The sequence below is a fragment of the Zootoca vivipara genome, chromosome 12, assembly GCF_963506605.1.
Source record: "Zootoca vivipara chromosome 12, rZooViv1.1, whole genome shotgun sequence".
In the NCBI taxonomy this organism is placed as follows: Eukaryota; Metazoa; Chordata; class Lepidosauria; order Squamata; family Lacertidae; genus Zootoca; species Zootoca vivipara.
Window position 1 is genome coordinate 13198231 of NC_083287.1, and position 26889 is coordinate 13225119.

The window sequence follows — 26889 nt, forward strand, 5'->3', positions numbered from 1 at the left end:
TTACTCTGGGGAGTTTGAAAGCACTTACCTCACATCTTGTAGGTGAGCTTCCTTGTTAAAAAACAAAAAACCTGCCTTCATATACCGTTTGCCTTTTGGACCTTCCATTTCGTTGCTGCAAAATGTCAGCTATATACTCCAGGCAACCCTCGTCTTTGACTGCAGGTGGGCAGAGACATTATTGAAGATGGAAGTAACCTTGATTTTCCTCCTACATGCTCCTGCTCTTTCCCTCCCAAAACTCTTCGTTCAATAAGCTGGCTCCCTTCCCAGCCCTTGACAGGGCTGGTTTGGGGTGTGTGTGATTTAATATCTGACCTACGTCGCCCTGACATTTCTCCTCCGGGCTCCTTGACTAGACACTAATAGATGGATTCGACTCTTTCCAAGGCAAACCTTTTTGCCGTGCTTTTTTTGGGGGGGGGGAGGAAGGAATTCTTTGTAGACAAAAAATAAAATAAAACAAGAAACGATGACAGGTGAGAAAAGTACAGCGGTGCTTTCTGAGTCCTTCCCTCTTGGCACTGCCTTGATCAGAACCTTTTACAAGACCGGCTGTGTTGGAGATGTCCTAACGACTTTAAAAATTATTATTTCTTTTTCCCTACTTTGGGCAGTAGCAATGGATTTTGCTGCACTTTTACAGTCACTTTGAGGGTCCGAGTTTTCTGGTTTTAATTGGATAGCTTCGCGGCAGGCCTGGCTAGCCACAGATGCAGACCGATTTAAATTCAAATGAGCTAGCACTTGCGAATGGCTGAGCATTTTAAATTCCAGTTATGATGGTGGGGGAACAAATGAAAGAGCAGCCCTCTGGAAGCAAGGCAGGTGTTCTCTTATGTGGAAAGAGATCGTGCTCTCAGGATTGAGGTGGAAGTGGGGAGGCTGTGATTTTGTTGATTGAAAGCTTTGGTTTTATTAAGTTGATCTGTGACAATCCTCTCATCACAAAGGTAAGTTAGCAAGTTTACAAGGAGAAAAACACACACACACACACAGAGAGAGAGAATGGCCCACAATAAACAACTAACACGCAAACATGTCCTAAATCTCTGTGGGTTTTGACCGGGCATCCCCAAACTGTGGCCCTCCAGATGTTTCGGCCTACAACCCCTAGCTAACAGGACCCGTGGTCAGGGATGATGGGAATTGTAGTCCAAAACATCTGGAGGGCCGAAGTTTGGGGGTGCCTGGTTTTGACAGTAGAAAAGTCACACCATGACTTGATATGCTTTCTTATTCTACAAACCTACAAAAGGTACAGAATTTACAAGGCCACAACCCAGCCAAAGTTATGTGCTTTTCAAGTCGCCATTTTGGTGGGAGAATCAAGCTGGTTTCTCTCAGTGGAATCAAGCGGGATTTAAAAGTACCTAGCTTTAGCTGGACTGTGGTCTAAGTTGCTGGCACTACTTGGGGACCATTTAGGCTGCAATCCTTCAATCTCTTACCTGGGGATAAGCCCCACTGAAATCTGTGGGGTTTACCTCTGCGTAGACATGCCCAGGATTGCACTCTTGAGATGGACTGGCTACAATCTGCCAATGTAGCCCCGCACCTAACTGTGCTTTCATTTACAGTAAAAGTGCTTAACAGATTAGACAACTGGGCCAAAGCAAACAAGATGAATTTTAACAGGGAGAAATGTAAAGTACTACACTTGGGGGGGTGTGTGTGTGAAAGGCGCAAATACAGGATGGGAGACATCTGGCTTGAGAGCAGTACATGTGAAAAGGATCTAGGAGTCTTGGTAGACCACAAACTTGACATGAGTCAACAGTGTGATGAAGCAGCTAAAAAAGCCAATGCAATTCTGGGCTGCATCAATAGCAGTATAGCATCTAGATCAAGGGAAGTAATAGTACCACTGTATTCTGCTCTGGTCAGACCTCACCTGGAGTACTGTGTCCAGTTCTGGGCACCACAGTTCAAAAAGGATACTTTCAAGCTGGAACGTGTCCAGAAGAGGGCAAACAAAATGGTCAAAGGCTTGGAAATAATGCCTTATGAGGAACGGCTTAGGGAGCTGGGCATGTTTAGCCTGGAGAAGAGAAGGTTAAGGGGTAATATGATAGCCATGTTCAAATATATTAAATGATGTCATATAGAGGAGGGAGAAAGGCTGTTTTCTGCTGCTCCAGAGAAGCGGACACGGAGCAATGGATTCAAGCTACAAGAAAGAAGATTCCACCTAAACATTAGGAAGAACTTCCTGACAGTAAGAATTTGCTGCCAAGGAGTGTGGTGGAGTCTCCTTCTTTGGAGGTCTTTAAGCGGAGGCTTGACAGCCATCTGTCAGGAATGCTTTGATGGTGTTTCCTGCTTGGCAGGGGGTTGGCCTGGATGGCCCTTGTGGTCTCTTCCAACTCTATGATTCTATGCTTTGTGTCCTTGCCAAACTCCCTCAGCTGATGCTAGCAATGAAATGTGGCACTAGGCTTTCATTCCCTGTGATTGCTTCCTTGTCTCATGCTAAGTAACTTTAGAAAGTAAGGCTTCCAGCTTAAGCACACTTGCCATGACCCTCCAAGTCTCCCTATTTTCCAGGGACAGCCCTCATTTAGAGAAGCCATCCCGATTTCTGATTTGATCCCGTAACGTCCCACTTTTACTTAGGATGTCCCTATTTTCATTGGAGAAATGTTGGAGGGTATGGCCGTTATCTTACCCCTGAGCCGTCTGTGTTGTTGTTGTTGTTAAGTCGTTTAGTCGTGTCCGACTCTTCATGACCCCATGGACCATAGCACGCCAGGTACTCCTGTCTTGCACGGCCTCCCGCAGTTTGGTCAAACTCATGTTCGTAGCTTCGAGAACACTGTCCAACCATCTTGTCCTCTGTCGTCCCCTTCTCCTAGTGCCCTCAATCTTTCCCAACATCAGGGTCTTTTCCAAGGATTCTTCTCTTCTCATGAGGTGGCCAAAGTATTGGAGCCTCAGCTTCACGATCTGTCCTTCCAGGGAGCACTCAGGGCTGATTTCCTTCAGAATGGATAGGTTTGATCTTCTTGCAGTCCATAGGACTCTCAAGAGTCTCCTCCAGCACCATAATTCAAAAGCATCAATTCTTCGGCGATCAACCTTCTTTATGGTCCAGCTCTCACTTCCATACATCACTACTGGGAAAACCATAGCTTTAACTATACGGACCTTTGTCGGCAAGGTGATGTCTTTGCTTTTTAAGATGCTGTCTAGGTTTGTCATTGCTTTTCTCCCAAGAAGCAGGCGTCTTTTAATTTCGTGACTGCTGTCACCACCTGCAGTGATCAAGGAGCCCAAGAAAGTAAAATCTCTCACTGCCGTCTGTAGGCAATCCTGTATAGGGAAGTTTTGTTAATGTTTAATGTTGAAAGTTGCCCTGAGTGCCTAGGGCAACCCAGTAAGATGTGTGGGGTATAAATAATAAAAGTATCATGGGATGGGGTGCCCTTATTTTCATAGGAGAAATGTTGGAGGGTATGTGGGGAATAAGCCCCCACTGAATACATTGGGTTTGGGCAAACCTGGGGACCCAACCTGTTTTAAGGCATTGCCATCCCATGAAAGCTCCCCATTTTTTCAGGTGCCTATGCAAATGTTTTCTGCATCCAGCCGCCATGACATTGTTCCCTGGAAGAAAGAACTATTGCATTTAGACTGCAGCGAGCTTCCTTGGCTTCTCACACCTCCAATTGTAGTTGCCGTATTTTCCTCTAAAGAACTGAGCGTCTCTTAAGTACATTTCCCCCCTTTGTCGTGCCAAGTATAATAGCTCATTATGTGTAGTTTTCTACTTTTTTTATAGCACAAAGCTACAAAGGAGTCAATTAAAATTCAATAACGGCACAGTGTTTATGCACTCATTAAGCAGACATGAGGCAGATCTCCTTCTCGGTGCACGTTTTCTTTTTCTCTCGGCGAACATCTCTCATAACGAAGTAGCTTGAACGCAAGCAGGGAAGTGTGGCTTGCATTTTAATTCGCAACTTTGATGTGTAGACTTACTGATTCCCAGAAAGCTGGTTCCTGCTGCTGCTGCTGCTAAGTGAGAGCCCTCATCTCCCTTTAATTCTGGAGAGCCACCTCTGCAACCAGGGAGCTCATTCACAAGCTTTGGGCTAGCTATGTCCGGGAAAGGAGTTGCAGAACTAAATGGGGAAGGCAGCCAGGCAGGAACAGTTTAGTCTTCCTGGTGGGAATACTCTCCTTTATGGCATAGTTTGCCAAAATGGTACCCTCCAGATGTTTTAGACTGCAAAAAACTATCTCTCAGCATAGCCTGCTGCAAAGCATTGTTTTCAGAAGAAAACAGAGCAGGGATAAGAATAATGTGTGCTGTCTTGAGCTCCCTGGAGGAATAATGGACTCACAAACAGGGCTGGCCCTACGTGCAGGCTGGGTGGCGCAGGGCACCACGGTGCCGGCCCGCCAGGAGGGCGCCGCGAGCTGCGCCAGCCCGCTGGCTGGCCGGTCCGGTGCGCAGCAGCGCGCTGCGCCCACCCGCACACCGCGCTGGGAAACGGGGCGGGAGGGTGCCGGAGAGATTGCACTGTGTCTGCCTGCCCGCTTGCCGCGCAGCGCGCTGCAGCCACCTGCCCACCGCGCTGGGAAATGGGGCGTTAGGGCGCCGGAGAGATCCGGTGCACCACGGCGCCAGGGGCGCTTAAGACGGCCCTGCTCACAAATGTAATACATGAATTTGCTGTTCCCACCTTTCAGATTCCCCCAAGTCAAGTGACGCCAGTGCTTTTTTTTCTGGAGATACTCAAGGGTACGCAGTACCTGAGGTTAAGAACTTAATTCGTTCTGGAGGTTCGTTCTTAACCTCAAACTGTTCTTAACCTGAGGTACCACTTTAGCTAATGGGGCCTCCTGCTGCCGCCACACGATTTCTGTTCTCATCCTGAGGTAAAGTTCTTAACCCGAGGTACTATTTTTGGGTTAGCGGAGTCTGTAATCTGAAGCGTCTGTAACCTGAAGCGTCTGTAACCTGAGGTACCACTGTACTGGCACCTTCACACACACACACACACACACCCGAGTGCAGTGCTTACTTCATGGTGAGTACAGACACCATTTTTTCTTCCCAAGGGGGGGGGGCTGGGTGACATCCCAAAGACAATTAAACCAAGCAAACGCTGCATTTCTGTGTAGTAACTGTGTAGCCCAGGCTTCCTCAACCTCAGCCCTCCGGATGTTTTGAGACTACAATTCCCATCATCCCTGACTACTGGTCCTGCTAGCTAGGGATCCTGGGAGTTGTAGGCCAAAAACATCTGGAGGGCCGAGGTTGAGGAAGCCTGGTGTAGTCCATATGAACCTGCCCGGACCCTGAGATCTTCTGAGGCCTTCCTTCGTGTGCTTCCTCCACGAGAGATCAGAAGGGTTGCAACATGAGAAAGGGCCTTCTCTGCAGTGGCTCCCCATCTGTGGGATGCTCTCCCCAGGGAAGGTTCACCTGGCACCTTCATTATACACCTTTAGGCATAAGGCAAAAATGTTCCTCTTTAACCAGACTTTTGGCTGATAGACATCTAATCCCCTTTTAAAATGTGTTGTGGGAGGGAGGATTATTGGGTTAGGGTGACATACAAATTAAATAAATGAACAGAAATGAGCATACTGTATAAAGGTAAATTTTACATCCATTGCTCTGCCATCTCTTTTCTCAGTCCCTCCCCATCGCTGTCATGTGACCCTCAGAAAGTTGTCCAGAATGACATGTGGCCCACACGCTGGAAATCTTACTCACACCTGTGTTATACAAACACACAGGCCCACCCTTTGCATGCCTCCCACCTTTGGCACATGCCTTCCCTAGTCACTGTCTTATGTCCTGTTACTATGCCTGAATCATGTACAGTGGTACCTCGACATCCGAATGACTCGACTGCTGAAGTCGGCAAACCCGTAAGTCTTTTCGCCGCGCACGCGTTCTGCGCCTGTGCAGAAGCGCAAAACGGGCGCTTCAACAACCGAAGACTTCGACTTACGAAGAGCGCCGCGGAACGGATCGCCTTCATAAGTCGAGGTACCACTGTAATGGGATTGGGATTGCACCTTTGAAACATTATCCGTGCCCACAGTCCACATACAACATCACTTATTTCTAGCAAACTTCATACACCCAACATTTCTCCGATGAATAGTAGAATACCGTGTTTCTCATATTTTAAGACGTCCCTATAAAATAAGCCATGGCACGATTTTCATGCTTTGAAAAAATATAAGACATACCCCGAAAATAAGCCGTAGTGCTACCGTAAGTGCAGTTCTGGAGGGCCTCGCCAAAATACCCAGCAGCGCGCGCCGTGTGGAGCCCCGAGCCAGCGGGACCCAGCTGAAGCGCCGACAAAGCCTCAATCATCCTGTTCTGGGAAACGTTATGGCTGTGGGGTGGTGGAGGTTACTCTGGCTACCCGGCGCTGCTCCTTTCACCCTCCGCTGTTTGTGGCGTGCAGCAGCAGCAAACTGGAAGGGCCAAGCAGCGCCTCGTGGTCTGCAGAAACGCTCACACAGTGCAGGATTGTTTTCCAATTATCTCGGGACAGTCGCTCCACCTGGAGCCATAACTTGCCTTTCTCTTTCGCCGTGTAGCGCCAGCGATTATTCCCCTCCTCCCTTTCTGCCCGCTCTCTCTCCCCTCCTCCCTTCCTTTCCCCTTGGCACGGGACCCGCTGAAGCGCCGACAAAGCTCCCGGCAGCGCTGCGCAGAGCGCCCCGAGCCGCAGCAGGAGGGGGTGAGAGTAACGGAAGTCGGAAGTGGTGTGTCTGCCGCGCGCCTTTCCTCTATGGTCTCTACGGGTGCCGCGGAGGAACCTCCTGGTGGAATTGCACTCGCCCCTGGCTTTGCATGGAGCACTGCCGAGCGGGCGAAGCCTGGGACGCCCCGGGAGGGAGCAGGAGGCGGCGGCGCCTGCGGCGGAAACAGGAACAGGACAGCGGAGAGGCCGAGAGCCACTGTGCTCCTCCTGCGGCTCAGGGCGCTCTGCGCAGCGCTGCCGGGAGCTTTGTCGGCGCTTCAGCGGGTCCCGCTGGCTCGGGGCTCCATGCGGCGCACGCTGCTGGGCGCTTTGTCGGTGCTTGAGCAGCAGCAGCAACTTACCGGTTAGTAAAAGAAATAAAATAAGACACCCCCCGAAAATAAGCCATAGGCTTATTTTCTTGAGTAAAAATAAATATAAGACATGTCTTAAAATGTGAGAAACACGGTAGTAATAATTTTACTATTTATACCCTACCCATCTGACTGGCTTGTCCTAGCTATTCTGAGCAGCTTCCAACAGATATAAAAACATAACAAAACATTAAACATTTATTTATTTATTTATTAAAAACATTCCCTATACAGGGCTGCCTTCAGATGTCTTCTAAAGGTTTTATAGTTACTCATCTCCTTGGCTCGGGGGTTGCATAGCTGCCATACAGTCCAACATTTCTCCGATGAAAATAGGGACAACCTAAGAAAAAAGCCGGACATCCCATAATTAAATCAGAAACCAGGACGGCTTCTGTAAATCTGACGCTGTCCCTGGAAAATAGGGATACTTGAAGGTCTGAGACTTAGGTCACTGATAGCAAATGCTTTAGTAGTATATAATGCTTGCATTGGGGGAGGGGTTAATTAAAGGGGAGGAGAGAGATCACAAATCTCTTTCCAGAACAGATTAACCACTCACCAGATTACTGAAGAAAGTGTGTGGGCAATTGATCTTACACCACAAGTTCACAAATAAAGTTCTCATCTGCTCTTTAAAAAAAAGAAAAGCAGCAGCAGCAGCAACGTAAGTTGCTACACAGGTTGGAAAAAGCAATATCAGGTAATAAGGGCTGCCTCTAGGTACAAGAGACAATAACCAACAACCTCCCACGGGAGAGTCTCAAACACCTTGTTTGTGTGTGCCTCTCTTTTTTTGATGGAGGAGTATTTGTGTGCCGTGCAGAGCGAGAGAACAAAAATTAATTCAGTTTATTGCTGACTGGGGCTTAGGACAATTCTAAGTGCAGCACTGATGGTGATGATCTACTTTAAAAGTTCAACTTCGGAGAAAAGAATGGAAGCAATAAATACCATGACAGTGAGGCAGGGAGAGCCAGGAGCTCTCCCTTTATGGAAGAATTAATTCCCCATAGAACTGAAGTAAATGGACTCCAGTGGGAAATTCAATCTGCAATGTATTCAGCCTTGATGTCATACTTGGTCTCGCTGCCAGGGCTGTCAGAGTCTTCTTTAAATAAAAATAAAAATTGGCCCTGTGCCTCTGCTTTTAACAACAGTTTCTGGCACGCAGAAATGTAGCAGGCAAAGGTTTCCCCATCCTTCGTTTAACATCAGGTATTAAATACATGTATACTGTATGTATGCCAGGCTGCTGTTAAAGACACAGGTTATATATCTAAGTATACTCAAAGCAGATTCTTTGAAATGGATGGATCTAAGTTAGTCCCTTGTCTATTAATTTCAGTGGGTCTACTCTAATATTAGATACAATCAATAGGAACAGAAGCAATTCAAAAGGTGTATCCTCCACATCCCAGACCAAAAAGTGTAACATAGTCAGTGCCCAGCTTGCACACAAGCACAATATATTGTGTGAACACCCATATAGCCGGATTTGAACAGACTGCCTTTTACCGAACGAAATATGGCGATGACCTTTCCTAGCCTTAAATACTCCATTTCCCAGCATGCCAAATGTCACTGCCGATTAGAACAGGTGGCTTTCAGAAGCCGCAATTCCAAGAGAAAGGCTCAAAAATATTACCTTTCTGCATCTCATAAAGCTGCGACTGGTCCAGAGATGGATTTGAGCAATTTCTCAACTTCCATTCCCTTCTATAAATATGTTAGTAGAATAGCAGCAATCTCTGCATGTTCTCTATCCCATATCGACCTGTTTATGGGCAAAAGAGTGAGGAAAGGGCCAGTGAAATAGCTGTACACGACTGTACAGGTGCCCTGCTTGCAACATCTCTCTCGTATTTAGTGGGTGCATGGGAAATAGGCAGGAATGTTGCTCCGTAAATCTCCATTAGTTCACACACAAATGACCGCTTTCTCATTTGTACTGAAAATCTTACAGCAAAATGGTAAAATTGGTTAACGGATCTATCAAGAAAAATACCCTCAATACTTAGGTGATCATTGTCAAATAGAAGGTTATGTATTTGGGTCAAGAAAGACAGCTCTACTAGACTTTAATTCTCTCTATTCTATGTATGTAATGAGGGTCCACCCTGAAGTTCATTTTCTTGAAGCTTGGAAATGGATCAGACCAAAGGCCTACCTAGTCCAATATCCTGTTCCCATGGTGGCCAATTGGATGTCCATAGGAAGCCAACGAACAGGACACAAGCAGATTAGCACTGTTCCACTCATATTCCTCAACAACCGGTCTGAGATACACATGGGTGTAGAAAAGGGGGGGCAGTTGCCCCCTGCGACGAACCCCCTCGCCGACGTTGCCGATAGATTATGAGACGAAAGGGTACAGGGGTAAAGCAATCCCCACTCAATTCCTTATGCCTTAAAATATACCCCTCAATTCTGGGCTTCTCAGTAAAGAGGGTCTAATTCCAGCTTTCGTGGCCTGATCTCACAAACACTCGGGGCTATTTGAATGAACAACCTCTTGCCTACAGAACAGGGACTCCCTCAACTCAGATTCCCACTGTATCAGTCTGCCAGATCACCCTGGCAAACTTGTGGCACTCTAGATTTTCACCATACTGCCATTCCTGTGTGACTCTAGGACACAAACTATCCCCTTTTCCTTAGGTAAGTTTTGCCCTACTCTGAGTCTCCACTTCTGTGAGTTTTAATACGCTGCTGGAATAACCAAGACGATACTCTTTGGCACAAAAAGAAGATGAATTTTATTTTCTTGAGAACATAAGTTTTTCTTAACGATGCATAAGTTTACAATCTTAGTTACAGTTATACATTAACTCTGTCAGACTTTTAACTTCAAATTATCCTAAGCCTAACCTAAACCACCACTATCCTGGCCCCACACCCTTCTTCTTCCCTCCTCGTCACCAACCTCCCCCTCTTCCAACTGCCGAAACGGTTATTCCCTCCTTTTTAAAACCGGCACCGTCCTGCCTCCTAAAGATGCGCTGTCAGTTAAGCTGGAGGTGGATTAACTCTTTCTAATCCAGGGTGTAATAAATCCTCCATCCTGGGGCTAATCCGTTACACCCCCCAAATCAAGTAATTCAATAAACGTATTTAACGAAATGCATAACTAACTGAAGTTCTGCATACCCAACATAGAGCCTGCCCCCCGTAAATCCTGGCTACATCCATGGAGATACTGGAGGTAATATAGAAGTAATAATAATTAATAATAATAATTTATTATTTATACCCCGCCCATCTGGCTGGGTTCCCCCAGCCACTCTGGGTGGCTTCCAACAAGATATTAAAATACAGAAATCCATCAAACATTAAAAGCTTCCCTAAACAGGGCTGTCTTGAGATGTCTTCTAAAAGTCTGGTAGTTGTTTATCTCTTTGACCTCTTGTGGGATGGCATTCCACAGGGTGGGTGCCACTACCGAGAAGGCCCTCTGCCTGGTTCCCTGTAACTTGGCTTCTCGTAGCGAGGGAACCGCCAGAAGGCCCTCGGCGCTGGACCTCAGTTAGGACAAGCAACCATGGATAATCTTAGCTTCCATGAATAACGCTCTATTAAGACATCCAAGCTCGTGGCCCATCATTATAGGCAAATTCTATAGTGTAACTATGAACTGTGTACTTCCTTTTGTCTGTTCTGAATCTCCCACCATTCAATTTTACCGGCTAAACCCTGTTCTATTATGAGAGAAGGAGATGCACCACATCAAGGGAAATTGCTTGGCAAAGATGTGTATTTTAGGCATTGAAAAATATGTATGCTAGAATAAATTCACGCTAAAATGCTGGTGAAGTTTCACGAGGACCTTTTCGCAGGGGGAATTCACAAATGTGGAGAACTAAAGACTGCGAAATTAGAAACTGAGAGAAACTCAAATTGCCAAATCCACTCATCCTTAGCCGTGAGGCTGGGAAACCCAGCCATATGGGCGGGTTATAAATAATAAATTATTATTATTATTATTATTATTATTATTATTATTATTATTATTATTATTATTTGGACTATGAAAGATGCCACATTGTCCATTGTCCCGTCAAAATACACCTCTCTTTTTCCATGTAAAGTGACGTGTCCTTCAGTTTTAATTAATTAATTTAAGAAAACCTGTTCTTAAAGGGCAGCCTCAACCTACAAAACTTTCATAGCTAAATACATACTGTGAGTTGCATGGATCAGCTGAAAAGGCATAGGTCTGTCCCTGGGAAAGGATCAGGTACCTTGTATGAAGATCCCTTGGATGCTCAACAAGACAGAAAGGAAATCCAATCACATAAAACTCAGGGGGGCAGGGCCTTTTTGCTAATGGCACCTGAATTTTGGAATGCAGGAGTCATCAGGAGGCTCGCCTGGCACCTATTATGAAGTTCTTGTGGGCAGAAACAGATCACTTCATTTTCTCAAGCCTTAAAAGGCTCGGGAAAATATGCCTTATCTCTTGTGAGGTTCATTTTAGATTTTGGACCTGGCTGTTTTTAGCCGGTAGTGCTTTAAAACGCTTTTCCACATTGTACTTTTGATTCAGTACTTGTAAGCCACTCTGGGAATTCATCTGAAGGGCAGGATATGAATTCTTAAACAAAGTAAATAAAATCAGTAATTCCATGGATTATCCTTGGCTCTCTGCAGAACTTTCTTGACCTTCGTCTCCCTTTGAGTTCAGGTCCACATTACGCTCACAATGGGCGAGCGACAGCAAAGCAGACCATCTCTACATAGAGAAAGTCAGAGGGACTCTGAATCTCACAACAAGAGGAAAGGTGGGCTGACTTTTCTGTCCTGTCCATTTTTTCCTCTGCCCTCAGTGGCTCATTTGGGGGGAGGCGAAGCAAGAAAAAGTAGCCATTAAAAGGAGAGACAAACAGGGATTTGCTATGGGGTGGGTCCAGAGTAGAATACTTCGCTTGCAAAAGGGATTGAGAATCAGCAGAGTCTCTCCCTACAGTAGGGGTGGCAAATCTTGGGTCCTCCGGATGTTACTGGAATACAACTCCCATCATCAGCGACTACAGTCCATACCAGCTGGACCTGATGGGATTTGGTGCCCAACATCTGGAGGGCCACAGTTTAGACACCCCTGTACTAGAAGAAAGATGGTGCATTTGCATATTCCCTCTGCAGCCTGCCATGCCAGAAGTCAGGGGCATAAGTGTGGGGGAGCTTAGAGGCCGTTGCCCCGGGTGCACAGTTTTGAGGGGGCACAACCAGGCGCCCCAATGCAAGGGAGTGGAATTTGCAGTGACACGTGCAACCTGTCAGGCCGCTGCAGATTGGTTGCTCCGGGCTGGCACGGTGGGCTCCCATCACCATCTGCGCCTGCTCCCCCTTGGTGTGTGCACACCGACCCTGGGCACTGGCAACCCACTCTATGCCACTGCCACAAGCAGCTGCAGGGAGAAAGAAGAATGAGCAAAATTTGTCTCCACCCACTTCCTCCAACAGGAGCCTGGCATGAGCAGCACTCTGCTCTTGGGAATTCTGGATTCAAGACAGGTGGAGAAAGGCAGCCTGTGGTTTGTCTTGCTTTGTGTGTGCAATTGTATCTCCCTAAAGCATTATCTGCCTGTAGGCAGGGGAGGCTACAGCATTCTCAATGGGCAGAGTCAGGCTGCTCTGACATGATGAGTGTCAGTGAAGGAGGTGGAATAAATACTTCACACCACAACCTGGATCCCTATTTATTTTGCCAATTGTTTCAACACATGCATTTTTTAAATAAAAAAGATCTATAACAAAATAAACTAAGGAATCGAATGCAGAAAAGAGCAGGAGAAAGGCCGCGTTAAATCTGTAGAAGGCTAAGAGGCGAGAGGAAAGTGAAGGAAAATGCACTCAGTTCCAGGTTTAATATCAGCTGAAAATTGGTTTTGCAGAACATTAGACAGTGTTGTCCTTAGTTTTATTCCCACAAATGCAAATTGGCATGCGTTCCAGTTGAAAATGCAGGCACTGGCACTGCAGTTGGGTGGCATTCTTGCAATTACAATGGTAGCTGACTTTTTTTGCAATTAGGGAAAGTAATGGGGAAATATACTTGAAAGTGTTGGATAACCGAATGCTTAGTGGGAAGATGCATAAACACTGCACAAGCAAATCCGGATGAATGCTCATTGCTGTATCAGCTCCCCACAAACAGATTGGAATGAATGCTCAATAAGGACCTGGATATAGCACAACCTTCACATAAGCATATCAGGATGAATGCTCAATAAAGAGCCTGTCTGGAAGAGCCCCATGACAGGCAAACTTTCAAGGATTTCTATTTCACTTACTGCACATGATTCCTCCATTGCCCTGATTTACACAGCCCCTTTGCTCCATAGCCAAGTGTCTCAACTCCTGCAAACAAGTGGGTGCTAATGTGCTCAGGCAAACCAGAAGTTTTCACTCTTTCCAGAGCTCAGCACTCAGTCTTCTGTATCTCAATTAGGTCATGCCTTGCAGCTCCTATAAAAGATTTTCACTTCTACCTTCTCCTGCAGCTTTGCTCTCTTTCAAGCAGAGAAGCAGCATTCTGACACTCTATGCAAATTAGCAGTGTTCACAGTGGATTCTAAAACGCAGTTGTCTTGCTTCACATAAAATGGGGTCTCTCCTTCACTAGATACTTCCCATGTGGCCAATGTGAGCCAATCACTTGAGAACTACTAGATAACTCTCTAGAATTAAGTTACCAACTAATCAAATTTGAACACACAGTACAGTGGTACCTTGGTTCTCAAATGCTTTGGTACTCAAACAACTTGGACCCCAAACACTGCAAACCACTGGCAGTTTTGGAAACTTTTTCAGAAGTCAAACATGCTCCGCTTTGGGTGTTACGCTTCTGTTTTGAGTGCCACACTTCCGTTTTGAGTGCCACACTTCCGTTTTGAGTGTTACGCTGAGGTCTGTCTGTTTTTGCTATTTATTTTGCGTTTTTGTTTTAGCGGCTCTTTTTTTCTTTTTGTGACTGTGTGGAACCCAGTTCAGCTACTGGTTTTGATTGAAACATTGTTTATTGCTTTCATTTCATGGATCAATGGTCTCGTTAGATGGTAAAATTCATGTTAAATTGCTGTTTTAGGAGTTATTTTTAAAGGTCTGGAACGGATTAATCCATTTTGAATTACTTTCTATGGGAAGGTGCGCCTTGGTTTTGGAACGGACTTCCAGAACGGATTGAGTTTGAGAACCAAGGTACCACTTTAATGCATGCAAGCATTTGCAATCTCAGTGAATTAAAACACCATACTTAACAGGGCACCTTAGCAGCCCCTGCTGCCCATGGAGATGATCTGCTGTTGAAGCAACTGGGGAATTGGCACGGCCAGAACTCTGCTTGCTTGCCTGCGGCAGTGTATGCGAGTTGTAAATCAGAGCAATAGATTGTGAAGGGATCAGGTGCTGCGAGCTTTGGGTATCTTGGAAACGTACCCATGAAATAGAATTTGCCGGAGTTGCTTGGATCTTGCTCGCTCGGTCTCTTTCATAAATAAATAAAAAAATGCATCAAAAAGCTCTTGAGAGAGTTTACCTGAAGCAGAGTGGGTAGCCACAACATGTAAAGGTTACAGTTAATGGATTTTTGAGGGCCAATTGCTCCAGGGAGTCTTGTTCACCCAAAGATTGTTCTTTGCAGCTTTATAATGCCAAAGCCCCAGGGGTTGAGGACTCTTAATGGTGTGATATTAAACCATCCTCTAATACGGTCTTTGCGATGCTCAGAACCTACGATGAACTAGTAACAGACGACTCAGCAGATGAGGCTGTATCACTTGGCCCCCAAAGCACAGGAAATCTTAAGAGGGTGCTGACCGCGAAGCAAAGTGAAAAGTTGCAAGATTTGCATAAAGTGGAGCTGAGCCAAAATTTATCACTTTGCAGAGTTTCCTTCGTTATTCACGGTCTTTTGGGTGGCAGCAATCATTTCCTTCCAATGCTCAAGGAAGGCCTAGGTGTGGGGGCACCGTCAAGAAGGCAGTGTGGTGGGCAGGCTGCCAGTGCACTTGTTGCTGCTGCTGATCTTTGCAGTGGCAGCACACACACCATATTTGAGGGGTATGGGAGCTGTGCTACTATCACTGTTAATGCTGAGCCCCAGAGAAACCGTTAGAAAATTTCTTCTTGCCCAGAGGAATTGGGTGAAATGGTCCTCCTGATTTCTGTGCTTGCAAATAAAGTAGGGAATTTCAAGAGACCAGATGGAAACAGCTGCGGCATAAACAGAACAACATGGCATTTTATTTTTATTTTTTTAAATTCGCATTTAACTCGCAAGGGTGCCATTTGCAAAATGGGAAGAGAAATGCTGGTGTTAGGACTTTTAGATAAAGCATGGTCACAGATCACTGGTATAAACAGAAAAAAGCAGGTTAATAGTTTACAAAGCAATTCATTTACTAGGGCAAAAGCGCACCAGCAATGCGTGTTCTGCAAATATTTTAACCCCGCCCCCTTTTTTCTTCAGGTCTTTTGTAGGGTTTGTTTTGTCATGGAGGTGTTGCGGGGAGAAGATGGCAATGCAGGCCCTGGCACACATTCAAGCAACCTTAACCATCCCTCCTCCCAACATCTGGTATGTAGGCAGAAGAAGCTGGCATGAGGCTGTGTCAGCCGCCCTGCATTATAATCCCTTTGCAGTACCAACTGATTGCAAGGAAGAGGATCTAATTTTGAAACAGACAAAAATGCTGCAGTTGATTGAAGAAGCAAACAAGCAGAAAACTGGTGCAAAAAGAGGCAAACTTCTTGGGGGATTTTAGAAACCTCCCCCCCCCCTTCTCAGAGCACCTTTGTCACACTGAAAATGTTTGCTGGAGACCATCTGATTCAGCCCCAACATTGATTTTAAAAATTTCTTACAAGGTTCCTTCTTTGCACGATAGAAGTAAATCAAAGTGAAGTGTTTTATTTCCCCTCTATCCCGTATTATCCCTGTACCTCACATCTCAAGCATTTCCTTGCATATCATTTTGAAACATGGCTGAAATGCAGGCTTTTGAACACCCCAATTTCTCCCAATGGAGTACTCGAGTACGCACACTTGTGATCGGCAGCCATAATCCAGCAATTTTCGAGGCAATGATTATTGAGCTCCAAGTGTCAATACTGCTGTAGGAATCAATCAAAGATCTCCTGGTTTCACCTGGAGATAGTAAGAGTACTATTTGTCTCAAATAAGAAAATGGCATACATTATTCCTGTCAGTGTCTCCATGATACTCATTGCCCTAACCCTATGGCATAATGCCTGCTTCCATCTGAACACTGCCCCATTTATTGATTTCTGATGCTCCAAGTAAAACCATTCTTCGATGTCACACAGAGGCTTCTTCAGAAGCCTTCAGCTGGTCTTCAAAATAGAGGAGCTGATCTACTTCAAAACAGTCACTTGCCCGAGACACCATTTTTTCCAGGTATTCTCTGATTTCGTTTTCACTTGCATTCTGTCGTCTTGCTCGTTGCAGGAATTCATAAACTTTTTCAAAGGTTTCTGTTCCCAGTTTCTGAATGGCTGACCTGTCAACAGAAAATGAATGCCAGCAAGTGAGCTGGATTATAAATTACTATAATTAGACAGATATTGTATCTGGCAACTTTCCATAGCATTTGAACAAAATTGTATGTATGTATGTATGTATGTATGTATGTATGTGTATATGTGTGTGTGTGTGTGTGTGTGTGTGTGTGTGTGTGTGTGTGTGTGTGTGTAATGCATGCATCACAACACACACGCAACATATATGAAGAAAATTTGATTCAGTAAGATACTTTTATCACAACACCAGCTCCTGCATGCATATTTACAGCCTCTGGATTTTATAAAAAAGCTCTGAACAATTTTCATGGAGTAAGTAGATAGCACAGCCATGCTTCATAAATCATCCTTTGGACCAGGCATCCCCAAACTTCAGCCCTCTAGATGTTTTGGACTACAATTCCCATCTTCCCCAACCACTGGTCCTGTTAGCTTGGGATCATGGGAGTTGTAGGCCAAAACATCTGGAGGGCCGCAGTTTGGGGATGCCTGCTTTAGACACTTACCAAAAGAGAGGAAGACTGTAGTTCACCACAAAGTGGAAATGGCACTTGTCTTCTGAAAATAGAATCTCCTCTCTTTTAAAATCTAATACAGTGGTACCCCGCTTTAAGAGCAGTCCTACTTACGAACGATTTGGTTTACGAACTCCGCAAAACCGGAAGTACTCTTCCGGTTTGTGAACTTTACCTTGGTCTACAAAAGAAAACTGAACGGTGGAAGGGCACTGGCGGCGGGAGGCCTCATTAGGGAAAGTGCGTCTCGGTTTAGGAACGGATTCGGTTTAAGAACGGACTTCAGGAACGGATTAAGTTCATAAACTGAGGTACTACTGTATAAGCATGCTTCATTAATGAAAATTATACTTGTGCTGTCCTACTAGGACAGAGGGTTTTAGTCTAAGAGAGTGAGACCCCCACCTCAATTCAGTGTACAGAAGGCAAAAAGATACACTTCAGTGACCAAATCTAGCACCAGTACTTGGCACCCTCAGGCAAGAAGGCCCAAGAACCCTAGCGGATTCCACCATGCTTACATAAGCTCTATTACAGTGGAACCTTTACTTACATCCGCCTCTTCTTTTGGACATTCCAGTTGCGGCCGCGGCAAACCCGGAAGTAAACACCAGGTTTGCTGCAATTTGCGCATGTGCGGAAGTGGCTCCTGCCATCCGCGCATGCGCACAAGCGGCTGCTGCCACCTACGCATGTGCAGAAGCACACTGCCACCGAATGTGCATGTGCACAACAGCGCCTCTACTAGCGTCCGGTTTCACCCAGTGGACGGGCCTCCGGAACAGATTGTGATCACAGGTAGAGGTGGTACTGTAATTTAATTTTTAAAAAATCGGGGCCAGGTTCTGAGAGGAAAATTGTGCCATGTGGCTGGAGCCACTGCCATGCCATTTCTCCCAAAATACTTCTGGGCATTACCCTGCAACAAGACTATGTTGAGAACCAGGGGCAATGTGGACGAAGATGGCAGCACCTCCGGCCTCGTGGCACAACATTGGTCCTCTTAGCGCAGGGCAATGCTACGAGGAGCTGCCAGTGCTGTCAATCCTCCGAGGGAGGGTGGTATATAAACTTTATTATTAATAATAACAATAATACCACCCCTCCAGGGGCTGATCGTGGATTGTGTGACCCACAGCCCCCCAAAGGTGAGGCACCCCTAGTATATAGTCCGTAGAAGCCATTTGCTATTTTCTGACCTGCAACATAAATGCCTAGCTAATATTTAAGAACAGAACAAGGGGGAATGCAAAGAAGACTGCTCCCTCTTCTGAAGCTTACACACACACACTCCAAACCCCATTCCTGAAAAATACATGTTTAGAAGTATAATTTTCTACCAAGGATAAAAAGATTTGCTGTCAAATCAATTACATATTACAGTGGAATAATAATGCAGAACACCAGAATAATAACCTGAGGTTGAAAGGACGCTTATATGTTTGATAGATAGCAATGATGACCGTTTTCCTCTGCCATCAGAGCAAACATGAATTAGTGTGTTGAAATGAACTGTGGATTGTTCTGCTGTGATTCCCACTTCAGCCATGGAGTAAGGTTGATTTGATCCACCCACTCTAGTTCCTGATGGTAAATCTCTATTCCACCCAACCCCGCTTGTTCCTGTTGTAGATCTTCACTCAACCCTTTTCCCCTGGTGGTGGGAGGCACCATTTTGGGGTTTGCCTCAGGTGCTAGAATGTCTTGGGCCAGCCCTGATAACATAGCCACACATATTTGACTCTCAGTTAATACTCAAGGTGGATCTACACACAGGGGGAAATGCTATAATTAAGTAATAAATTAAATCGTTATAATGAAAGGAGAAAAAAAACCCTGTATATTCCGGCGTATAAGACGACCCCCAACTTTCACAGTTAAAATATAGAGTTTGGGATATACTCGCTGTATAAGAAATACGACCCGGCGTATAAGACGACCCCTGACTTTTGAGAAGATTTTCCTGGGTTTAAAAGTAGTCTTATACGCAGGAATATACTGTAGGTAAAAATCACATAGAAAAGTTTTGTACTCTACAGCGCCATCTGGTGTTGCATGTTTATAGCACATTTAAAACACTGTTGCTTTTTGACTAATGTAGTTGAGTCCTCGGTAGTCACTAAGGATTCCAGTTCAATGGAAGTATCAGCTGGGAATGTCAAAAGCAACTAATGGTGACAGTTATTAAGAAGGGGGGCCAAATGATACAACACTCAGATTACTGATATGTGTCAGTTTCAATGTATTCTGAGGGAAGGATGCATTCTTCTTTTGTCAGAATGGTTCTTTAAAATATAGGACATAACGTAATATATACGTTAACATATTGCATTTAAGCAAGGCAAAATGTGATGTAAGAGAACAACTTGTTGAGAAATGGATCATTTTTATTTATTTTTGGAATGAGAAATTTGGAGATGATGCAAGGCCATAATCTTAATTTTATTTATTGCGTACCAACAGAATGCAATATTGATTTAACTTTCTTTGTTTAAGATTAAACCTTTTTCAAAACCATTTATTTATTTAAGCAGACTTAAGTTAGTACAGTCCATTGATAGGTATACAGTGGTACCTCGGGTTACAAACACTTCAGGTTACAAACTCTTCTTTACAAACTCTGCTAACCCAGAAATAGTACCTCAGGTTAAGAGCTTTGCTTCATGATGAGAACAGAAACTATGCTCCGGCGGTGCGGCAGCAACAGGAGGCCCCATTAACTAAAGTGGTGCTTCAGTTTATGAACAGTTTCAGGTTAAGAACGGACCTCCGGAACGAATTAAGTTCTTAACCAGAGGTACCACTGTATTCTGAGTATGAATTAGTTGGGTCCAGTTCTCACTTAGGAATTTATTTGTGTGGTGGGGCCTTGCGACCACCCTATTCCCTAAGGTGCAAATAACTAGACAACACACAGCATATTGAGTTTTGGAGTCAAATAAGGCCACAACTTTATTGGTTACAGGTGTGAAAGGTTTGGCCATAGACACTGAGGTAAGTGATGGCACAATGCACTCCTGTCCTTCCACTGGGAGTATTTCTAAGGGTGAAGCCGCTGGCGGGGGATGTCCCCCTGTTGGAGGAGTGGTATGGCCCTAGCCCCCATCTGGGCATTCAAGCGCCGCTACTGGTCAGTTGGCACAGCACCCAGGTAACGCCCCCTGGATTCCTGCTGCCATTGGCCAATTTTGTGGTAGGATTATGATCTGGCCGGCAATAGGTCAGTTTGCAGGGAAGACACCATGCCTACCCACAAAGCCGCTCACCCGAAGAGGGCAAAGGGACTTAAGTTACACCATGAAATTTGCTGATAGAAAGAGGAAAACATACGTAAAAGTGATTTATTTGAATGTGGTTATTGGAAAGTTTTCATGCCCAATAACTGGTTAGGGGGGTTCTCATGGAAATCAATAGTAAAACAACCTTTGAGCTCAACAGGAGCACATTGAAGCTATTTAGAAAGTCTCGGCATTATTCTAAGCACTCACATGGACTATGTACCGCTTTGCTATGGAAAAGTGGACTTTTTCTTAGCTAGCTGTCAGCTAAGCTTAAAGATCATGCCGTGCTCAATCAATTACTTCAACATGACCTTTCTTTCTGAATTTTTAAGAGACATGGGCATTTGATGCCAACGTCATAGGCCTAAGGGTCTTATATACATAAGCCTTCTGGATCTCAAGCAATGAGAAACATGGCCATTCATGGTGAAAGAACAAAAATATCACAAAATGCCTTTCTTTTGCAGCTTCTGAAAGACAATTTCACTTAGACTCAGCAGGCAATGATGATGCCTTGTGCCTAATCCTGGTGCACTGCTGAGTAGAAGACACTGGGGACTGAACGAGAAGCAGTCACTGCTGTACTGCAAAATTTTAATTTACTTACATTTTGGGTCCATGAAAGCTTTTCCATTGTACCCATCTACATGTTCTTGAATATTTAAACTGCACTATTAAGTTCGCTGCCATTAAACTCTGAGCTTATTGCATGTATTCTTAGGTTTCTTTGTAAAAAGAACACGAGATGCCATGTATTTTAGAGTCATTTCCCTCCCTTTCTTTTGATTCCCTCACTGAAAGAGAATGGTATAAATGCCTAAGCCGATTATGCATGTTCTGTTGTTCTGTAGTCAGGCACACACAAGGGCCCAAATCATGAAGCTACAGATAAGTCCCAAGAATAAAGTTCAGTTCCCATTAATCAGCCAGGAGGCTGCCAACAGCAGTTTAGCGGACTCAGCTCATAGAATCATAGAGTTGGAAGAGACCACAAGGGCCATCCAGGCCAACCCCCTGCCAAGCAGGAAACACCATCAAAGCATTCTTGACATATGCCTGTCAAGCCTCCGCTTAAAGACCTCCAAAGAAGGAGACTCCACCACACTCCTTGGCAGCAAATTCCACTGCCGAACAGCTCTTACTGTCAGGAAGTTCTTCCTAATGTTTAGGTGGAATCTTCTTTCTTGTAGCTTGAATCCATTGCTCCATGTCCGCTTCTCTGGAGCAGCAGAAAACAGCCTTTCTCCCTCCTCTATATGACATCCTTTAATATATTTGAACATGGCTATCATATCACCCCTTAACCTTCTCTTCTCCAGGCTAAACATGCCCAGCTCCCTAAGCCGTTTCTCATAAGGCATCGTTTCCAGGCCTTTGACCATTTTGGCTGCCCTCTTCCAGCTTGCAAGTATCCTCCTTTTAACTGTGGTGCCCAGAACTGGACACAGTACTCCAGGTGAGGTCTGACCAGAGCAGAATACAGTGGTACTATTACTTCCCTTGATCTAGATGCTATACTCCTATTGATGCAGCCCAGAATTGCATTGGCTTTTTTAGCTGCTTCATCACACTGTTGACTCATGTCAAGTTTGTGGTCTACCAAGACTCCTAGATCCTTTTCACATGTACTGCTCTCAAGCCAGGTGTCTCCCATCATGTTGCCTCCCAATGGCTTTTGCGTGTCAAGGCCCCGAGCCCTCTCCCATTTGTTGAATAATAAAACACATGGACACCAGTATTTTAGGTTAATCGGCTAATTAAGGTCACAACCTTATTGGTTACAGAATGTGAGTGGTATTGGCTTAGGCACTGGAATTGAACAGACTATATCTGACTCCTGCCCACCATGCAGGCAGTCCAGTAAGGGTCAACCACCAGCAGGGGAAGCAGGAACAAAGAGGGAGATCCCCCAGCCGTGTGGCTGCTTAAATACGGTAAGTCATGCCCCCCCCAGCCACCTGGATTGGTTGGCTGGGGGCGTGACGCAGCCGGGACTCCCCTGTGGCGTGGGGGCACTGCCACGCCCCTGCCGTGCATGGGGAGAGTGCGTGGCCTGCCTGCAACACTGCCCCACAGGGAAGTGGAGTGGCTTATGCCAATGGTTCTGAAAGGCTTTTAAACGTGGCTCACAAATTTAGAAAGAGAGATGATGTTGATGGCTGGGGAAGAGGTATGAGCTTTCGTGTGCATGCACATTTCTTCATTTTGTGCATGAACACTATAATATATATATATATATATATATATATATATATATATATATATGTGTGTGTGTGTGTGTGTGTGTGTGTGTGTGTGTGTGTGTGTGTGTTGGTCAAGAACCATAATAAATCAATCTTATCCTATATATCTATAAGTACGTCCCGTCCCGTCCCTCCCCCAAACCCAGAGTCCTTTCTGTTGGGGATAATTCAGACTGAAAGTCCCAGGTGTCAGAAAAGGTTATTTATGTATGTTACTACTGCGGGCTGTGTTTTGTTAGCCCAAAAATTGCAAATGAGTGTGGTCCCAACCAAAGAAGAATGGCAACTTAAGTTGGCAGAATATGCACAACTATAAGAGAACAAGAAGAACATACTTTTAGAGAAGATTGGAAAACATTTATTGAATATATGGGAAATAATTGCTGTACAGCTGAAAACGCTGGCAGCATTAAGATAAATTCAACAGTATAAATAAGTTTTGATGGATGCAATAATGGAATACTGAATGGTATAAGTTTTATAAAATATACAGGGATTTATGATATGTAAATGAACCATGGAAAGAGAAAGAGAAGAAGGGAAGTCATTGATATTTTAAGGATGTAAAATGAGTATTTTAAATTGCAAAACAGAAAATTGAATAAAAATTATATACAAAAGAAGAAGGAGGAGGATTGCACGCAGTCAAAGAGAGCAGGCAACCATAAAAGCAGAGTTTTGGACATGGCTAAGCAAAGCTGATTGATCAGATTTGCACTGAGATGATAACACAAAAGGATAAAATAACTAGTTTAGAGACTGGCAGAGACCAATGAGACGATGTCTCACTTCAAAATAAATGACAGATACTGTGCAAAGAAGAGAGAAAGCATCCTGAAGTAAAACGTAACTGCCGCTGGAAAAGATGTGGTTGTAATCTTAATATTCTGGAATCAGGTTTTTTTGTTTGTTTGTTATATGCATGCAAAAACTAGCATCTCTAAAAGGCAACTTACTCCCTCATACTCCTCAGCTTGGTTGCAGCCGTGGTGCCACTCAGCACTCCTGATCGTTCGGGTCCCAGCGGAGTCGCTCTGGTGACAGTCCCAGTGCCTACAGATCAATGCAGAGATAGACAACCTCATTCACCTTGCTCCCCTCAACATCACTACAGATCCATAGCACTATTCAAGGACAATCAAGAAAAGGCTAGCGATTCACCTTTGTCACAGGTAAGCGCTGCCTTGATTAAAGACAAATTAGCTTATTAAATACGCATTAAGGCAACTTGGCTCAGCAGGGACAGCGACGGTTTCAGTATGATAGCGCACGCCAGATCTACACCATGTCTTGTAAAAGATGTTTTTGTGGGGGAAACTCCTATAACAGTAGGAGAAACTGCACAAAGAAGCAATCCCCGCCCCCCAGTTTTTCAAATTTCATCAAATCTTGAAAGCACAGCTGGAGAAGTAGCAGTCAGAGGATTTTTCTAGAAACTGCAAAGATTGGTGAAGTTCCACTGTTGCATGAGGAGTGTGGGGAAAGCAGCTATGCTATAAGTCAGGCATCCCCAGACTTCGGCCCTCCAGATGTTTTGGACTACAATTCCCATCTTCCCCGCCCACTGGTCCTGTTAGCTAGGGATCATGGGAGTTGTAGGCCAAAACATCTGGAGGGCCACAGTTTGGGGATGCCTGCTATAAGTAAACAAATACATTTAAACAAACAAGTTAAAAGGTTAAACTTAATATTCCCATCACAGACTACCATTAAAGACGTGTGTGTGCGTAAGAGTCCAAATATGGATCAAAACCAACCTTAAGCTGCTTGTTGCTGTTGTTCTTTTAATCCACTATGGACATGATGTCTTAACTTAATGGCAAAACATAAAGAATATATATTTTCAGGATGTGTCACTGTGATTTGCGTAGTCTGCACACTCTTATTCTAGCAATGCCCCAAGTAGTTTTACACCTATAATATTTCAGATTCCTTTAACGTGAAATGTTATTAAAGGCATCCTTCTCAGCTTTTCTGGAAAGTTGGACTAAATAACCCAATTTTTTTATTAGGTTTTTGCCTTCGTGCTGGCTATTGGACCAACAAAACCTGTCCCTGATTACATTATTGCCCTCTCCAGTAACATATGTATCTTGCACAAATAATTTAGCTCAGTTTATAAAGTTAGAAACCAGCTCATTCATTGTTACGAAGCTTTATAGAGATGGGTTGCATATGAAGTCTTGGGACAGATTTCTACAAGCACCGTGGAGATTTGGGTTGAGCTCTGTCTATAGACCCTGATTAGTTTCTGCAGCTCTTCCTTAACCCCTGCCCCCTTTTTGTCATACCGTGGCATTATTTTATCAAGCATATACATTAGAAATAGAGACTGTCACACATGTGCTCACCTTTCTACCCCCACCTCCCCTCTTGTGGAATGCTTTGCTGAAAACACACCTAGGAGGGGAAGCTTAGCCCTATCCCCAGTATTTTGGACTTGGCTTAGCGCTTCCTATTGGCTTGGAGCTGGAGGAGCTTCACTGCTGTTTTCTGCTGGTTGGAATTCCTCACTGCAATGCACCCCAGTTGCTGTTGCAGCCTTTTTGCTGGAACATACATCCTAGGCGTGTGTGTTGTTGAATGACTGCTGTTTAGACATCCAAACTGGACTCCCAGGTTTCCTGGGTGGAGGCATGAGCCAGAACTCAATAGAAGTAGAAAATCCCCTAGACACTGAACCTAGCCCCCGGCCATCGACCCAGGCGTTACAACTTTCTAACCACATGAGGCTGCTGTATTGCTGGTGTGTTAATACTGCTTTTATAGTAACTGCTGGCAGCTAAATCTGTGAGTTCTTTCCTGCATAGATTCAAAAGCTGATTCAACAGCAACACTTCTTCAGAAGTACACTTTGGGTAGCACAGATTTGTTCTCAAGGAATGCTGGGGACAACAAAACGCTTTTGATCAGCTCGAGATGTTTCATCAGCAAAATGAAGGCCAAAAATAGTTCTTGCTTAAGACTGCAAAACTCTTTCCAATTCATGCAAATTTATACTCTCGTGGAGACATTATGTGACTATAAAATGGATCACCTTCATTGTGCATTGCCTCTGCGCTCTGCTAGCAAGATCACTTTTGAAAACGTTTATATAGTAAAATTAGCGGGGACACGATAAGCTTCTACACAAAGCATTACATCCCATTGTTACATAACTTGAGCACTGTAGAAGATACAAAAACAGTCACATTGGCCCATTCATTATAGCTACATTGCATCGTTTTGCAACTTGCAATCCGTAAATGTTTAATGAACATTATCATTCATTAATGTTAATGAACTGAACCTTGATCTTTTTAGATTCCACCAACTGCTTTACACACACGACACAAAACAGTGCAAGCACACCATTTAAGCCTCCCACACACCAAATGCAACGTTCCTTTTGTTTGAAGGTTGTTCTTATCATCTAATACACGGATAAATCATAAATGAAGTGCGGGAGGGCGAGGATGGGGGTTTAACGCTAGAAAATCAAAGTTTAGCATGGGGCATGCTAAACTTAAGCACCAGTCCAATGTCAAAAAACTGCGGTGTCAGAAAATAACTACATATTTAATACATGTGATGGCTCATCATGTGTACAATATCCAAAATTTGTGGCCAAAAAAGGACTATGTTTGGCTTTAATAGGACACTGGCAAGTGGAATTCTTTAACTTTTACGTACAAAAAATCCAGAAGTTCTGGAAACGGTATTTTGAGAGAGAGGTGCTGTCTGACCAATAATATGACATCTAAAGCAAAGTAGGCTTTTTAACTATGTAGAAAGATTGTAATGAAAATGCTTTAAAGTATTTTAGAGAAAGAATACAGATCAGCACGAAAGGAGCATTGATTGGTCTTCACACTCACCACTATGTCACAAACACATTGTTCAGTTAATAGAAAACAGGATCTCCCTGGATGCTACACTGGTATTGTTTATTTATATCCTGCCTATCCTCCAATGAGCTCTTCCCTCCCCCTCCATTTTTTCCTTCTAACAACCCTGTATCAGGCTGTGACAGAGTGACTGGCTCAGTCACCTAGAGAGCTTCATGCCTAAGCAAGAATTTGAACCTGGCTCTCTCTTGTCCTAGTCTGACACTCCAGCCCATGGTTAAATAATGCTATGCACTCCAGATGCTGAGTGTACTACAATTCCAATCATCCAAGACAAGTGGCCAACAACATCTGGATCACACCACCAGGGCCGGCCCACCCAAAGGGAAA

At 44.5% G+C, this 26889-nt stretch overlaps 1 protein-coding gene across 3 annotated transcripts in view; it reads right to left on the reverse strand.

The window, feature by feature from the left end:
* Positions 1–12504: 12504 nt before the first annotated feature.
* The window catches only part of NEK11 (NIMA related kinase 11), an 83006-nt gene continuing 68621 nt past the window's right edge, over positions 12505–26889 (reverse strand). For all 3 annotated transcript variants that reach the window (XM_060280641.1, XM_035130286.2, XM_035130288.2), the window contains 2 exons: positions 23629–23725; positions 12505–16614 (listed from right to left, as the gene is read on the reverse strand). In XM_060280641.1, coding sequence (XP_060136624.1) covers positions 16413–16614; positions 23629–23725 — 299 coding nt within the window. In that variant the 3' untranslated portion in view covers positions 12505–16412. The remainder of the gene's footprint in view (positions 16615–23628; positions 23726–26889) is intronic.